Source organism: Pagrus major, chromosome 16, assembly GCF_040436345.1.
Source record: "Pagrus major chromosome 16, Pma_NU_1.0".
NCBI classification, from domain to species: Eukaryota; Metazoa; Chordata; class Actinopteri; order Spariformes; family Sparidae; genus Pagrus; species Pagrus major.
In genome coordinates, this window is record NC_133230.1 from 930,645 (window position 1) to 948,644 (window position 18,000).

At 45.4% G+C, this 18,000-nt stretch overlaps 3 protein-coding genes across 3 annotated transcripts; all 3 read left to right on the forward strand.

The window, feature by feature from the left end:
* Positions 1 to 2,536: 2,536 nt before the first annotated feature.
* Positions 2,537 to 3,796, forward strand: hikeshi (heat shock protein nuclear import factor hikeshi). Its single transcript, XM_073482871.1, has 2 exons — positions 2,537 to 2,998; positions 3,030 to 3,796. The coding sequence occupies exon 2, from the start codon at positions 3,087 to 3,089 to the stop codon at positions 3,681 to 3,683; it is 597 nt and encodes a 198-aa protein (XP_073338972.1). The 5' UTR covers positions 2,537 to 2,998; positions 3,030 to 3,086; the 3' UTR covers positions 3,684 to 3,796.
* A 1,247-nt stretch (positions 3,797 to 5,043) lies between these two features.
* On the forward strand, positions 5,044 to 10,206 carry LOC141010618 (dehydrogenase/reductase SDR family member 13-like). Its single transcript, XM_073483670.1, has 5 exons — positions 5,044 to 5,440; positions 7,524 to 7,642; positions 7,886 to 8,009; positions 8,553 to 8,879; positions 9,408 to 10,206. The coding sequence occupies exons 1-5, from the start codon at positions 5,317 to 5,319 to the stop codon at positions 9,668 to 9,670; spliced, it is 957 nt and encodes a 318-aa protein (XP_073339771.1). The 5' UTR covers positions 5,044 to 5,316; the 3' UTR covers positions 9,671 to 10,206.
* A 575-nt stretch (positions 10,207 to 10,781) lies between these two features.
* Positions 10,782 to 15,929, forward strand: LOC141010619 (dehydrogenase/reductase SDR family member 13-like). Its single transcript, XM_073483671.1, has 6 exons — positions 10,782 to 11,141; positions 12,144 to 12,262; positions 12,776 to 12,899; positions 13,642 to 13,814; positions 14,919 to 15,072; positions 15,503 to 15,929. Exons 1-6 carry the CDS (start codon positions 11,015 to 11,017, stop codon positions 15,760 to 15,762), a joined length of 957 nt encoding a protein of 318 aa, XP_073339772.1. The 5' UTR covers positions 10,782 to 11,014; the 3' UTR covers positions 15,763 to 15,929.
* Positions 15,930 to 18,000: the final 2,071 nt, after the last annotated feature.

Consider the following 18,000-nt stretch of genomic DNA (forward strand, 5'->3'; position numbering starts at 1 on the left):
TAAAACACCAGTTTGTTTCCAGTTAAATGTCTGAAACCGCCGGTCACATAAAACTTCTGCTGAAGAGTTCAGTAAAAACACTGTCAAATCACATTTAGCTGCTTTTTGTGAGTTAATATAAATGCACCTGATTGTGTTAAATGCTCATGACATCATCTCATATCGATCTCAGGCCCGAGGATCAGAACCGCGTCATGAATCGATACAATATCGATCGTGATGAAAGTTTTCTTCATTTTACAGATGACTTCAAACACTAATACAATATTATTACCTCATACCTCCTCCTCCAGAACCACACAGCACCACTTTAAACGAACCAGAACCACACAGCACCACTTTAAACGAACCAGAACCACACAGCCTCCTGCTAACACACACACACAACACGTGCTGAAGTTACGAGCAGCTCGTGTACAAACACACAAAGTGTCTCTGGGTTCAACAGAACCGTCAACCCGACCAGCAGCTTCTTCATCCGCTCCAGAACCAGCGGCAGCTGCAGGCTCGGGGCTAGCAGCGGGTGGCTAACCGGGTTAGCTAGTCAACGAGCAAAAGTTTGGAGACAACCGGAGAAAAGCAGGAGGCAGTTCACCTGTTTACCTGTCGGCGGCCGGAGGACGTGTCCCCCCGCGCAGAAACGGGCCGGTACCGAGTTCAGTTCAGTTTATTTAGACGCTCTGAATGTTTCCGAGCTGACGGCTGAGCTGCGACTGGACCGACCCGGACCCGCTGAAAGTCACCGTCAAGATGGCGGAAAGTACAGGACACACATCCGGTAAGCGGTTTTCAAAATAAAACAATCTGAAGTCAATCTGTTTTTCGGAACCGGTCCAACTGCAAAACATCTGATGGAGAAGTTTACCGGGCCAAGACTGCAGACGGTATTTCTGTCCGTCAGAAATGTGCCATTCCTACAATGAGGACGATCTGAGTGACTCTGTAGTTTGTAGGAGAGATTCAAACTTTTATATTTACTTTAATAGTAATGAGGTAATAACACACTCAGAAATGTGTTTTTATTGATTTTCTTTCAATTAAATATTCTACACAGACATATGACTTATAAAACAGCAAACAAGACAAGAACAGAGAGGCTATAAAGACCCACATATACTCTGTCACGAGCCCTTTAATAAAGACAAACTAGTTATCCCAGGAAATGTCCCTTTTGTATAACTGACTCGAGCCAATGCGTTTTCAAAAGAGGCAGCTTGTCTAATCCATTCAGATTCTGGGGTTTGGTATTTTTCCAGTTCCTTAAAACAAAGAAAACAAATCCTCCTGCAGGAATGAAACCATTTACCATCAAACCAACTGAGCTTCAGTGACGCCTGCTGACAAGAAATGTTTTATCCACCAGGAAAACACAACTGAGGGGAGATTTCAGTCCTTTCAGCTGCCACGTAGATTCATCTGCACTGGAAACAGGCGCCTGCCTTCAGTCTGCAGTTACAAAGGCTCAGATTCACTTTACGAGGCTCTGCTGACAAACTCCAGAAGACTTGGCAGCCGTTTATTGATTATGAAACATCCTCCTCAACCTCAGCCGCTGCCACTGGATCAGGCAGGATGTCAGTGATTATCACGTGAAGCAGCCCGGTACCTTTGTTAACATTTATCCTGGATATAGTTCATGTTTTTATGAAGTGCCAATAAACAGACGTTAAGAAGAAGAAATATGTATTTTCTCCATAACTGAATCAACAGGCTGTTCAGAGGAGAGCTGCTGTCACCCGGCAGCTAAACTGCATGTGTGGAATAAAAAAGGTGATATCAACTGTCCATGAGCCAAACAGTGTCACAGGAGTGTGATGACCAGTGGACTGCTTCTCAAAAGCTGCTGCCTACATTACCCACAATGCAACTTAGCCACTGAGTGACATCACTGGGAGCCACAGCAGGCCTTACACTACTTTTAGTACTCCCCAACACCTGTAACACACTTTAATGAGTACATTTGGTGGCGTTACCCTTTAAACAACTCATCCGTGAACAAAATGTATCATCAAACATGAAGACACATCTCTGCAGCTGTGTTCAGTATTTTACAGGTGGTTGTTTATTGTGCAACGTCCTCTGTTAGTAACAGACAGTGGTTCTTCAGAACTGGTGGAGACGGTTCAGAACCAGAGCTTTTTTAGTGGAAAAGAGGTGTTTAGGCTGTGGATGATTGCAGAGAACTTACACTGAACACTAAAGTAAAGAAACTATAATGGTAATAATTGTTAGTTGCGGCTCAACATTATTGTCCATAAGAATAAAATCTCGATTAATATAAAACAAATATTTTAAAATAATGTAAAATATATTTTCTTTCAACTGTTTCAAATAACAATGTCACCTCAAGTTTTCTGTCCAACTTTCTGACCAATCCCTCCTGAAAAACTGTTGTTTTTTTTCCTGTTACAACAATTAATGAATTAACTTTATTTTTTAGTGCGAAGAAGTATCACTTCCGGTCTCGTCCACGCTTCCTGCCTCCAGCTTCACTGCTCTGCGGGCTCAGCGAGATCGTGAACAACAAACATCCGGGTAATTCTCCCCGCGTGTTGTCTGTCAGGTTGAACTACTTTACGAGGTACCGTCCGCGCCGAACCAGGGAAGCGCTGCACGTCAGCAGGCGGCTGAAGTTGGAGTTCAGGTCCGTTAATCTGGGAGGAAAAGCCCACATCGGAGAGAAACATGTGCCTGTCAGCCCAAATAACGGGCCGAATTTTCCCTTCGACCAATCCAGGACGTTGGGTCGATAGTGGAGCAGCAGATCGACAGAGGGCAGAACCAACATGTCAGACTGGACTAGAACTTTCTCCCGCTCTGTTCAGCTGCCTTCATGAACAATATCAGCGGCGGAAGAATCAACTCCTCCGTCTTTTATCGGATAAACAGGTTCTGCTGAGTTCCTCCGTGACCCGGGTTGTTGGCGGGTCGGAGGACTGAAGCTAGCTAGCGGCGGAGCTAAAGCCTGTTTACACACAGCGGGCTGGCTAACAGCGAGGCTAGCAGCTAGCACCGCGGCTAACAGCGAGGCTAGCAGCTAGCACCGCGGCTAACAGCGAGGCTAGCAGCTAGCGGCGGTCTGCGGGATGTTCGGGTGCCTGGTCGCCGGCAGGTTGGTGCAGACGGACGCGGTGCAGGTCGCCTCGGACAAGTTCGTGTTCAACCTGCCGGACTACGAGCACGTGAACCACGTGGTGGTGTTCATGCTGGGCACGGTGCCGTTCCCCGTCGGAATGGGCGGCGCGGTCTACTTCTCCTTCCCGGACCCGGCGGGCGGCGGCCCGGTGTGGCAGCTGCTCGGATTCATCACCAACGACAAGCCGAGCGCCATCTTCAAGATCTCCGGGCTGAAGGCGGGGACGGGCGGCGCGCACCCGTTCGGCACCATGGCCTCCTCCCCGTCGCCCTCCGTGGCCCAGGTCGGGGTGTCGGTGGAGGCTCTGGAGCAGCTGGCCCAGCAGATCCCGGTGTCCAGCGCCGCCGTGTCCACCGTGGACTCCTTCCTGCACTTCACCCAGAAGATGCTGGACAGTCTCTTCAACTTCGCCTCGTCCTTCGCCGTGTCGCAGGCGCAGATGACGCCGAACCCCACGGAGACCTTCATCCCGTCCAGCTGCGTCCACAAGTGGTATGACAACTTCCAGAGGAGGATGGCACAGAACCCGAACTTCTGGAAGAACTGAAGTCAGAGACCCTGAGCAGGTCAATACAGACTGAGACCAAAGACTGGACAGTCCGCACAACCCGCACAGCCCGCACAGTGCCTGAGGTTCAATAAAGTGTCTGAATGTTTTGATCAGGCTGCTGTCTCCTTCATCTTCATCATCTCCTTCATCTTCATCATCTCCTTCATCTTCATCATCTCCTTCATCTCCTTCATCTCCTTCATCTCCCTCATCTTCATCACGTCCTCTACACAAAACACCACGTGGTCACAATCTGAGACTCACAACTCAAACTGAAAATGTTGTATATATAAAAAACATTATTATTATTATTATTATTATTATTATTATTACTGTCAACGAGTTTGTGTTTTCTGAACACAAAAGATCAAAAAGCAGTAAAACGTCACATTTAAGATGAATTCCACTTTATTGCCAAAGTAAAGGAGGTGTGACCCGTTCAACCAGAACAGGGAGACCACTCGGCACTGGTTTTGAGTCAATGGGTCACGTGACCTGGAAGCTATTAAAAAAATGCAGATTTTTTTGTGATAAATATAAATATACCAGTTCCTGTTTCTTCAGCCTCGGTTCTGATTCTGCCAGGTGCTCTCAGGGTCCACGGGACATTGTAAAGGGATAGTTAAGGTTCTTTAGAAGTGGAGTTTTATCTCCATAATGATCAGTATTATCGACAGACGCTGTTCAGCTCACCCCCAGTTTGGAGAAGTCACCATGTTGCCTCCCCAAAGCCACCAGACTCCTGTTATAAAAACAGTGATTTTAGGACAGAACATCATGTGTGTTACTGTGACTTTGGTGTTTTGAAGGGTTCGTTCAGATTCACTGAAGTCGCTCACGAACACAAACCAGAGAGCAGCTGAGAGCAGCCGCTCCGTCCAAGTTAAAATACTCACATTACTGGAATGTGGTTGGTTTTGTGAAATGTCATGTTGTGACCCTCAGGGGCTGTTTGTGTTGCACAGTTCCTCCTCTTACAGCTCTGTAACTGACATTATTAACAAGTAGCATGGCTGCATTCAGTGTTAACAGCTGGATCAGTGCAGGGTTTCATTTACTCCTTCAGCCTTTATTCATTCATGCTGGTCCAATCAGAGCAAGAGCTTTTAGACATCAGACTGCAAATAAAAGAAACTACAATAATACAAAGACCTAATGAGCTTCAACATTACAGCTGTGACACTGTAAAGGTCGGGAACAATCAGCCACCAGGCGGCGCTGCTGTTCTGCAGTGTGTGCTGGAATTCGAGGTTCACATGCTTTGGTTTAGCAGCTTTGTCCTGATGCCAACATGCAGCAGCAGACACAAGTTTGTTCCTGTTTTTCTCAGGACTTTCCTCCTCTGGTCACAGTCTCACTGCCTCTGACTGGTTTCCTTAATGTCGCCTCTGACCACAGCAGATCTTTGGGTTTTCCTGCAGGAAGTTTGTGGACATTTGAAGCTGAAGCTTTGAGTTGAGTAACAATTCAGTCAAGTCAGAGGGGAGAGGAGTTGGCTGAGGGGGTAAAGGGTGTGGAGCTGATAAACTGTTACATAAGGAGTCCACACACACACACACACACTGAGGCAGCTGCTCACATATGAATAGCTGCATTTTTCCCTCAGTGCTTGTTGTGATCTGCTGTCAGGATGATGCTGCTGCTGGTGGCAGCTCTGTTAGTTGGAGGTTATTTTCTTTTTTATCTGACTTTCATCAAACTGCCGCGATGTAAAAGTACCACAAAGCTGCACGGGAAAACCGCCATCGTCACCGGTGAGTTCACGGCCTTCACCACAGAACGACACACGTGTGTTTACACCAGGAAACTGTTGCAGATATGCAGAGTGAAGCAGCTGAAGTGTCTCAGTGGAGACGTGCTGCCGAACCAGAAGACTCACTCGTGTGGAAAATGTTTTCAGAGGCTCGAAACACCTTTTAATTCAGCTTTCAGCCTAAAAGGCGTCAGTGTGTGGTGGTTAATGTGTTTAGTGTCACTAACTGGATCAGAACATAATTAACCTTTGTGTGGTATTAGGGTCAAAAATGACCCGGTTGGCACGTTTAAGGGCAGAAAAAACCCACTAAACAACATTTTTTCGACTTGAAATTCGATGACTTTTCCTGAAGTGACCCCACCAATAGAAAAAGTAAAATATTTTATTTGTTTATATTTCCATCAAAGCTGTAAACCAACAGGGTGCATCGGTCGTCTTAGGGTCATTTTTGACCCGCCAGTTAAAATCACTTTCAAAGTAAATTGCACACCACATAAAATCACACAGACACACATACAGACTCAAACAAAGACACACCACACACACACACACAGACATTGAGATTTTGTGCTACTGTTTGATCTCGGGTGCAGGTGTGAGGTCACCTCTCCACGACCCAACACTCGACCCGTTCACAAACAAAACACACAGAGAGAGAGAGAGAGAGAGAGAGAGAGGAAGAGATTGAGAATAGTGCGACTGATTGATGTCATAAAAACAGCAACTTTCAGATGCAGGTGCGGCATCAAACACAAGTTCAAATGATTTCAAATAAAAATAAAATCTATTGAAAGCATTGTTTACTAATGGGGATTGCAATCAGAGTCTATAAAGGTGCTGCAGATGAAAGTACCCTCAGTTCTAGCTGAAGCCATGAGTGCAGTTTTCACTGCCCAACAGGTCATAGGCCAGATTTTTTCAAACCAGGAGGAACAAGAGATCGAGGAGGAGGAGGAGGAGGAGGTATCTGAAGAGGAAGATGGGGAAGAATACAACCCAGACCACGATGCATCCTCCAGATGAGGAAGAATTTCCCCAAACTGAAAGAGAGACATTTTTGTCGAAGAATGGCAAAATAACATGGTCCTCATCACCATTCAATGACCATCACAAAACATCATAAAGACCCCAGGGCCCACAACATGTGCAGCAGCCCATGCAAAAGACATCGCCTTCTGCCCATTTCTGCCACTTATACAGGGTACTATAATATAATCTTTTGCTAAAATATTATCTGTACACCTGTGCTGCGCCTTTAGTAATAATAATAACAATGTTAAACCTCCACTACACTAAAGAAAACAATTATAACAGGTATGTTGAAATAAAAAGGAATGGTATTCACAGACTAAATGCAGTCTTTCTACACTGTGAAAAGAGAAAACTCAGACATTTCTATAGTGTGTGATGGGCAACAAGTTGTTTCTTCATGCAAAAAAGATTTTGGGTTGAAAATACAATAAAGCTCCTCAATATTATGGGTTTAATGGAGGCGGGTCATTTTTGACCCCTAAGACAACCAGTGTATGCAGGAAGTTAAGGCCGCACAAGGGTTAAGGGGAGACAGGCTGGGAGACGTTGGTCTGGATGATAACCAGCAGAAGTCTCTTCTGTCTCGGCCTCCAGAGAGTCCAGCTCAACTCCTCCAGTCACTGGGCTGTCGTCTCTGTCGAGCAGGACATGGCAGCAGCACAGCGGCCGACTGGACTTTGACTGTTGCTGCACAGAGAAGATAATGAACTTAATCGCTTGGATATCAGTCTCCTGTACAAAGGTTAATTGATCCTGAAATATGGACAGGAAACGTCAGTATCGTGTTGTTTTATACTGTCGGACAGAACACGATAAACAATAAGTACAGAAAACCCCTCACATACATGTACAAGAGTAAAATCACCTGATGATGATTCCCTCCATGTTCCATCACCTTTTCTTTTCTTTTTTTTTAACACTCAGTAAGTGTTTGGGAACTGACAACACTAATTTCTAAAGTTTATATGTGAAATTTGTTCCCATACTTGCTTAATATAAAACTTCAGCAATGAAAATGTCCTCTCAGTGATGCTGTCTTTCCCCTCCAGGAGCAAACACCGGCATCGGAAAGACCACAGCTCTGGACCTGGCGCGGAGGGGGGCGAGGGTGATCATGGCCTGCAGGGACAGGCGACGAGCTGAGGCCGCCATCCGGGAAATCGTCCAGGTAAAGACAAAAATCCAGGTTCAAAATTCACAAGAAATTCTCCTCAGGGCGATGTCCTCGATCCTCTTTTCTGAGGACATGGGGCTCATCTTCTGCATTATGCTGACGATTCACACTTATTCATGCCAATTAAATCTGCACATTTCAGGACAGAATATCTCCTTAAATCATAAAATCAGAATGAAGGAAACTGACCTGCAGTGTTTCCTGCTGTCAGCCATCTTTTTTGTTCCTTGTGATCAGGAGACAGGTAACAACCAGGTGATCTTCATGCAGCTCGACCTGGCCAGCCTGCAGTCTGTTCGCTCCTTCGCTGAAAACTTCCTGCGGTCCGAGTCCAGGTTGGATCTGCTCATCAACAACGCCGGTCAGTCCTCCGTCAGCAACAGTTAATTTACGGTAGATCAGAGACCACCTGGCATGTTTTAAATATGTTAAGTTGGATTTTGATTTTAAACAGGAAGTCATTTAGCTCGATTGATTATATATAAGTGGATATGGTGACAACAGAACTGGACTGGTTAGCTATTAGCGTATCCACCCAATCGTCATGTTTCCATCCTAAACGACTGAATAGTTCGATTGTCAGCTTCTACCAAAATGACATATATCACCGTTCCCAAAACAACATGGCCAATGCAGTTAACAATGACAGGTAACAGTGCTAAGCTAGGCTAAACACATCCTTGAGCTGAAGTACATTTTAAAATGTAGGCCTCTGATTGAGATTTGATCTATTATTAGAGAAAGGCTTTTATTTTACATTTCTCTGTTTTGTACCATTGATTTCAGTTTTCCTTTAGTCTTTGTGCTAAGCTAGGCTCAAAACTTCAGCTGACAAGAGGAAGTTAAACATGTTTCTAATTGTATTCAAGTGTGACTTTATTGTTCCTGGTGTTTCTGTCTTCAGGTCTGATGAACAGTGGAAAGACGGAGGAGGGCTTCGGGATGATTTTTGGCGTCAATCACCTGGGTCACTTCCTGTTGACGGTGTTGCTCCTAGACCGGCTGAAGGCGAGCGGGCCGAGCCGCGTGGTGACTGTGGCCTCCAAAATGTACGAGTTTGGGAAGGTGGATTTCAACTGTCTGACCACTCACAGAGATTTGCGTTTGGGCGAGAACGACTATCACCTCTGGTGGAAGTACTGTCACAGCAAACTGTGCAACGTCCTCTTCACCTACGAACTCGCCAAGAGGCTGCAGGGCACCGACGTCACCTGCTACAGCCTCCATCCCGGTCAGTACACGACAGCCGCGTTTATTTAATGTCACTTTGTGTGTAGCTTTTATCATCTCTGCCCATTTCTGCCAGGAAAAGAAAAAAATCAAATAAATTGTTAGAGAAGAAAAATGGAAATGAAAAATTGTAAAGACAAGATAATTATAAGATCTACAGACAAATCAAAACTTTAACTTTTAAAGTCAAACTTGACAAAGTAAGCTGAGTTTGACTATAAACTGAATGTATAGTTTAGTCTAATATTTTAAATCTTTAACTTACATTCTCTTTATTTTAACTTATGAAGACTATTTTATTTTGTCATGTCTAACATTGAATCAGTTCTTTGCTCTTCAGTATTTGTAAATCAAATGTATTTAATAAATGTTAATAAAAAGGAGTTCACATTTTGAGTCAAGATGAATATTTTTATTTTTGCCTTTTGTGTCATTTAATGTTTTTCTGCAGAATTGTTCTTCCGTACCATATTAATCTAATTTCCCTGCCAGTTGAACTTTTTGGTTGTTTTGTCTCTTCTCTGTCCAGGAGGCGTCAAAACAGAGATCGGCCGTTACACCGGCTTCTTGTGGAGGCTCTTCACCGCACCCATCTTATTCCTTTTCTTCGTGGATGCTGAGCTCGGAGCTCAGACCACGCTCCACTGTGCCCTGGAGCCAGGCATCGAGCACCTCAGCGGCCACTACTTCACCCAGTGTGCACCGGTGATGAACATCGCGAGGAAGGCGAGAGACGACGCCGCGGCCAAGAAGCTGTGGGAGCTCAGCGAGAGTTTCTGCGGCCTGTCCTAAACCTAAACCTGAAACCTGAGCTTCGTTTGTAATCAGTCACCCTACAAACTCTGGTTGTCACCTGCATTAAAGCAACATTATGTAGAAATCAGCATGTCGTGAGATTTGGCGCCCCCCACAGCTTCTGAGTGGAACACCACTGTTGTAAATACAATACACATCCAGTCTGTGACGGTGTGTCGGCTCCAAGTCGCTGCATCCTGACCGTCACATCCAACATCTGCCTCACATCCAGTCATGAAACATGTTGTGCATGTGATGTATTATATAATGTTCTGACATCATCATGTTAGCATGCTAACTTTAGCATTTAGCTCAGATGACTGCTTTAAGTGTGTTTAAGTGTGAATATGGACTCTTAAACTGGTTAAAGTGCTTTTAATAACACTGTGCGTGTAAATGTTGTTTTGTTTGCTGAAAGTTGCATCAGACAACATGAGTTATCATCATTTATCACATCAGGACTGATTCACCTCACAGAGCGATGCATGAAGTCATCTGAATATAAAAAAGCAAATAAAGAGAATTCAAGATGATCATTGAATCTTCTTATTTAGTCTATAAATGTCTGAAAGAAGTGACGAGGTCTTTAAATGTCGTGTTCTGCTCCACCAGCAGGTTTTAAAGAGATTCAGTTTGAGAATCTGACACATTGAAGGAGCTGGAGCAGAAAAGGCCTCAGTGTTTCTGTCCTTTAATGACTAACGAGTGTTTAGGACGTAAGAAAAAGCCTCACAGAAGTTTTCCTGTCAGAGGTGGAAACATAACGTTCACTGTGGAGACTGGAGACATGTGGCCTCACGTGACAAATCAGCACGTCTGATCTCACTTATTCATCATGTCTGAACTGGTGGAGACTTTAGGTTTCCTTTAAAAAGTGCAACAATCACAAAAAACTCAAATGAAAGGTTCCTATGATCCTTTTTGAGCGCAGACTTAAAAACTGTAGCCTCACACAAATTTGATTTTCTTTCAAGAATGCAAAACATCACAAAAAATAAGTTTCTAACTTCCTGCCTGCCTACCTGTGGGTTTTATTTTGAAGGGTTTCGACAGAAAAGTCCAGCCTACCTGTTTTATTCAGAGGGTTTGGACATGAAGTGCAGCCTGTCTGTGGGTTTGGGTGAATCAGTGAGTGAAAAGTCAAACAGAGCAGAGTTTCATAAAAACCTCATTGCTGTTTGGCAGCAGAACCGGTCGAACCGGCCCAGACTGTGACTCACCTGCGCGCCTCAGGCAGGTATAACTGGTCTGACAGGTGAGTCCAATCAGGTGCATAAAAGACAGAGCTGAGCTCAGAGGCAGTCAGAGATTCTCAGGAGGATCAGACAGCTGTTTCAGACCATGCTTCACCTGCTGCTGCTGGCCGGGGTGGTTCTGGGAGGATACATCCTGCTCACACAGACGCTCTTCAAAAGCTCCAAATGTAAAGGAAACGCAGCGATGGCCGGGAAGACTGTCATCATCACAGGTGAGTGTGTGTGTGTGGAAGGGGCGGGGCTATCACTGCATCACTACAGGTAAACAAGTCTTAAAATGATCATACAGGAACTATACAGTGTGTCTGTTCATGCTGAGGTGTGTGAATCATAAGGAGACTTCATAGAGAACATCTGAGGACAGAGAAACCTGGAGTTGAAATAATCAGCCAATACAGAAAATAATTAACAGTCTTGTTATTTATCGTGTTGATCTCCATTACAGCACTTAAAAACTAACTGAGTGACGCAGGAACCCGCTGACATGTTCAGTCAAACGGAAACCTTCATCATTTGAAGCTTAAATATCTGTATTAAATCTAAATATGTGCTCTGATCCAGTGAAACTCTCATGTTAACATTTCAAATGTTATAAAACTTATTGTTTGTGATTGTTGCACTTTTTAAAGGAAACCTAAAGTCTCCACCAGTTCAGACACGATGAATAAGTGAGATCAGACGTGCTGATTTGTCACGTGAGGCCACATGTCTCCAGTCTCCACAGTGAACGTTATGTTTCCACCTCTGACAGGAAAACTTCTGTGAGGCTTTTTCTTACGTCCTAAACACTCGTTAGTCATTAAAGGACAGAAACACTGAGGCCTTTTCTGCTCCAGCTCCTTCAATGTGTCAGATTCTCAAACTGAATCTCTTTAAAACCTGCTGGTGGAGCAGAACACGACATTTAAAGACCTCGTCACTTCTTTCAGACATTTATAGACTAAATAAGAAGATTCAATGATCATCTTGAATTCTCTTTATTTGCTTTTTTATATTCAGATGCGTTCATGCATCGCTCTGTGAGGTGAATCAGTCCTGATGTGATAAATGATGATAGCTCATGTTGTCTGATGCGCTGGACACATTAACACGTGGACCTGATGATGAAACATCAGAGGATCACCACAGTTCTCACGGTTCATCCTGAGGGGAACATGAACGTCACGATGTAAAGAGTTGAGTTGTTGCTGAGCGTTTGTGTGCTCTCGCTGCAGGAGGAAACACCGGCATCGGTAAAGCCACGGCTCTGCACCTGGCCAGGAAGGGAGCCAGAGTGATCCTGGCCTGCAGGAACCGGGACAAGGCCGAGTCCGCCATCGCTGACATACAACAGGTAGAGACAAAAAGAAGAAATGGAGGGAAAACAGATGAGATGAGTTCAGGGACGTGATGTCAGAGGCGCCTCAGGCTCCTGTTACTCTCTGCAGCATGTGATTACTTGTTAAGTGTAACTCAGTTTGAGATCTTCACTGCTCCGACTGTCTCACATCAGACTGAAGTTCACGAGACTGGTGACCGCTGAGATACAAAGAGTGAACACAGGGAGAAACCAAAGTGTTCTGACAGGATGAACCTTCAGTTGTGATGTGAGGTTCTGACATGTCCAGGTTCTGAGCACCGGGTCGATCAGGAGCTAGTGATTCATATGAAGCCCATTAAAGAAGTTAAAGAAAGGACAGGATGAAAACATGCTCAGTCGCAATCATGAGAGAAACGATGTGATGGAAGTCGTTATTATGATTTAAAAGTTATAATTCACGGTTCTGACCCGATGACGATGATGATGATGATGATGATGATGATGATGATGATGATGATGATGATGATGATGATGATGACGTTCCAGGAAACAGGAAGTACTGACGTGCTCTACATGCAGTTGGACCTGGCCAGTCTGAAGTCGGTCCGCTGCTTCACTGAAACGTTCCTGAAGTCAGAGTCCAGACTGGACCTGCTCATCAACAACGCTGGTACACAACACACAACACACACACACAACACCAACACACAACACAAACACACAACACAAACACCAACACACAACACACACACCAACACACAACACACACACCAACACACAACACACAACACACAACACAAACACCAACACACAACACAAACACACAACACAAACACAAACACACAACACACACACCAACACACAACACACAACACACACACCAACACACAACACACAACACCAACACACAACACAAACACACAACACAAACACAAACACACAACACACACACCAACACACAACACCAACACACAACACAAACACACAACACAAACACAAACACACAACACACACACCAACACACAACACACAACACACACACCAACACACAACACACAACACCAACACACAACACAAACACAAACACCAACACACAACACACACACCAACACACAACACACAACACACACACCAACACACAACACACAACACCAACACACAACACAAACACAAACACCAACACACAACACAAACACAAACACAAACACCAACACACAACACACAAACACAAACACAAACACAACACACAACACGATGATGATGATGATGATGTTTGTTGTGATGATGTTTGTTGTGATGATGTTTGTTGTCATCAAGTAACACAACATGACGCACGAGGACGAACCTTACAAAATAAAAGAGACCGGGACAGAAACATGTTTTCACGTCTCATGAGTCCGTGTGTCCTGCAGGTCTGGTGGCTGACGGCCGGACAGAGGACGGGTTCGGCATCCAGTTCGGCGTGAACCACCTGGGTCACTTCCTGTTGACCTGCCTGCTGCTGGAGCGTCTGAAGGAGGCGGGGGGAGGACGGGTGGTCACTCTGTCCTCCATGGCTCACCGCTGGGGACACGTGGACTTGGAGGTGACAACAAGACACTTCAGCTCACACTTCTTTCTGCTTCTTCTTCAAAATAATCCTGACTCCCAGCTTCAGCTTCAGCTTCAGTTCAGCTTCAGCTTCAGCTTCAGTTCAGCTCCAGTCACCAGCTGAACGTTCATCAGTCAGAGTTCAGCTGCTGGAGGAAACCAGCAGTGTCTCCTGTCAGTGAACAGAAGTGTCTCAGAGTTATTGACTAAAGTGCTCTACATTAATACAGTTTTCTTACTGTTAACACTTACACACTCTCTACTTCTTCTCCACGTGTCAGAGGGAAATATTTTCTGCACTAACTTTACTTAAAAACAAGCTGATCTTATAAACACCCCAGCAGCTCACTGCATGTCTGATGTCATCATCTAACCGGCGTCGCTGCGTGAACCTGAGAACACGACTAAATCTGAGCTTCGAGCGAGAAATGAGTAAAATGTGGATGAGCTCTTCCTTCAGGCTGTGTGTGTGTGTGTGTTTAGAGGATTAAACATGATGAAGTCCTGAAGCTTCTTGTTCTCAGCTCATTTAAACATCGTCTCTCCTTCATCCTGCAAATGAACAGACTCTGAAAACAGAAGAGTTTGTGCTTTGTGACTTGTTGCTGCAGCTGACGTGTCACTGCCTTTAATATCAGCTGACTGTTCTTACATGATGAAATATCGAAACATCCTGCAAAAACAAAATCTAAACAATTTCAGCATCCTTTTGGCCAGAGGTCGACTAAACTGGGCTCCGTCCAGCCGAGGCAGGAGACTCATCACAGGACATCAGCTGTGTCTCTCGTCCTGTGTTGAGTCTCTGAGCTGTTTCTGATTCACCTGCTGACCCTGTGGGAGGGAATGTAGACGCTTAGTGCTTGAATCTGACTGTGCGACTGTGACGATGTTCAGAAACTGGCTCGGACTCAAACGTCAGCGAACACATTGAGGAACATTCAGTTCCTGCGTGTTCAGGTGTGACTCCGTGTCATCACAGCTCACACAAAGGGATTCCTTCATACGTGCGTGTGTTCTCTCTGAGAGGACATTCCTCTCTTAATGTTTCTGCAACACCTGCTCACTGGTCCTGTGTTCATCAAGCTGGTTGTGTGTTCAGGGTCTGGCGACGAACAAACACCTGGGCACCGGCAGGTACAGCTGGCAGTTCTTCCAGGCCTACTGCAGCAGTAAGCTGTGCAACGTGCTCTTCACCCACGAGCTCGCCAAGAGGCTGAAAGGAACCAACGTCACCTGCTACAGCGTCCACCCAGGTAACAAACACACCTGCTTAAAACTGTGCAGAAAAACAGGAGACATGAACTTTTCCTGCATTAGTTCACAGATGTATTGACTGTTTGTAAGTTTCCAGCTGCAGCTTCACAAAAGTCACAGAAACTAAAGTCTGAATTCTACAATTACAAATGTATTGTTAAACCAGCTGACTGCTTTAATGGATCATAACGAGGCCCGGCACCGACTGTAATGAAAGGAGAAATAAGAAATACCTGAGGTGATGAGCATTAAAGGAGGACAGAGTCTGGTTGTGTCTGTGGTTCTGCTGGGATCATGTACTGGCTGAGTGACCTCAGTGTTTCTATAGCAGCTGTGGGCTGGGTCACAGGTACAACAGACCACACCTGAGCTGAGCCTTATTGTCTCCGCTGGTATTTTAAGCCACGTCTCCGCCCTCTCGCCCTGCAGGTGTCGTTCGCACCGAGCTGTCGCGTCACGTCAGCCTGTGGCAGAAGGTCTTCATCGAGCCCGTGGCCCAGCTGCTGTTCCTGGACCCGGAGGCCGGAGCTCAGACCACGCTGCACTGCTGCCTGCAGGAGGGAATCGAGCCTCTGAGCGGACGCTACTTCGCCTGCTGTGCCGCACAGGAAGTAGGCGCCCGGGCCCGAGACGACACTGTGGCCCGGAGGCTGTGGGAGGTCAGCGAGATGCTGTGCGGACTCTCTTAAGGTGGAATGACTGCAAAGCACTTTCCCTCCACCTGAAACGGACTGTGAGGACTGGACTCATTTAAACTGTTTACTGTGGTGTTAAAGACAAACCTGTAGTTCAGGGAGGCTGTTTGATACGACAGCAAACTGAACATATCATTTTAATAAAGAAGTCAGACAATAAAGAGCCTTTTCCATCATTCTGTGATGCGATGAGTCCCAGCAGCCGACAGCAGGTGGATACCTGGCTGAGAAGCTGCAGGTGTGCAGCCGGCAGTGGGTCTGTGTAGGTGACAGGATGATGAACTCTGCGTTCAGCGAGCTTGGATCCAAACACGATATTCCACAGAAACATTGTCTCATGTTTTTACAACCTGTCATCAGTAACTCTGCCTCCACACTGTCCGTTAGACTAAATGATCTCAGGGGACTGAACAGGGAAACAACTGAGATGTGGATTTTATGACCTGCTTGTATCTTCAGAGGGAGGGAGGACTGACAGGAGGGGAGGGCAGCTGCTGACTGGAGGCTTTCACACTATAATTAACTCAGGACAGTTGACAGTAACGTCCCTGAGCTGTGTTTTAATGTGGACAATACAAGGAGACTTTCTTCCATCGTGTTAGTGAATGTAAAGAGATCAGAACATTTTGGGGAACGGTCAAATATAAGATGTAAGAACTGCATCTATATCAGAGCCGGCCCAAGGCTCCATGGGGCCCCAGGCAGAATCTGATTTGGGCCCCGGAACTGAGATGATTAACGCAGGAGCATCGACCGTCAGTCCGGTTAAATAATCACAAAATATGTGGTTTTTCTTTGGTGTAATTACCACTGATATGACCCCTGCTGGCACGGAGGCCCCCAAGCAACCGCTTAGTTTGCTAATGGATCGGGCCGGACCTGATTTATACATTAACTCTGGAACCCAAGTTTTCTTATCAGGGTGTTAAACAAAAGCACATCAGAGCAAATGTGTTTAGATCAGTAAATGGCTAACAGAGCTGTCAACGTAATAATCATAATGATAATAATAATAAATCAACTTCATTCATACAGCAGCTTTAAAAACAGAGTTTACAAAGAGCTCTGACAATCAAGCAAACGCAGGAAAATAAAGAGTGAACAGTGGAGACGAGTCTGAGGTGAAAACGAGTCAAACAGTCGATATGAGTCATTACAAGTAAAAATAAAAGTGATAAAACAGACAAGTCACTGGAAAGTAAGAGAAAGGAGTGAAGGAGGATAAATAGATGAAAGAGTTCAGGAGTTCAGACCTGAGAGCAGTAACAGGACTGAAAGATGAAACCTCAGTTAAAGGACGACTTCACATGAAGCACGTCTCTAAAAGTGTCTTTTAAAAGGTGATTTAAAGACGTGCAGCCTCGTCTCCTCGGGTGTAATGATGCTGATGAGATGACGTCGTCTCTTCAGGGAGAACAAGAGATACTTAAACAGTTTGAGGCCTTTTATTCATTATGTTGAGCGTTGGTAGTGTTTTGGGCCCTCAGTGTGAAGCTGGAGATGACTGATCGTCCTCTGTCAGGATGAAGCCCGGCACGCCTCGCATCGTGTCCACTGCACTATAAGATGAACATGGACCTTTGTGCTGACTCACTGCAGGAGAAACAAGTTCTGCTGTTGTTCCTGTTTCCTGTCTGTCATCATGTTCCTGTTTCTTTCTTGAACAGACAATAAAGAAAATGAAGCCAGTTTGTCAGTAACTCTGCACATGTATACATACTGTAACACTTTCACTGTGAAGTGTCATAATAACACTTTATCACAGGACACTTGTCTCCTCCTGTCAGCAGACTGCTGCTGGTGGAAGGAAGCACAGAGGATGAAGAAGCATGAAGGAGTCTTCCTCTGAAGACACGTGATGGAAACATGCTGCGCTGCCGCCACCTGGTGGCTGATGTGTGACACGTTAACAATATGGGCTCATCTCATTTCTCCACACAAGGACATGTGACATGCATCATATTAAAGTGACGGGGCTCCTCTCTCCTTGTGTCTCCTCCACCTGCATCTCATGAGGGAGGGACGAGGACATGAGGAGAGGAGACAAGGGAAGGAGTGGAGGCTGTTTACAGTGAGAAATGAGACCAGACAAAACCACAGGAAGTGTGTGAGAGCGTCCACAACCGCTTCAGAGCTCCTGTCTGTCCTGCTGAGGTCAACTGTGTGATCCAAACTTTAAGGGACACTTCACCTGAAATCTGTCCACAAGTTCTGTTCATCGTCTCCATTGTT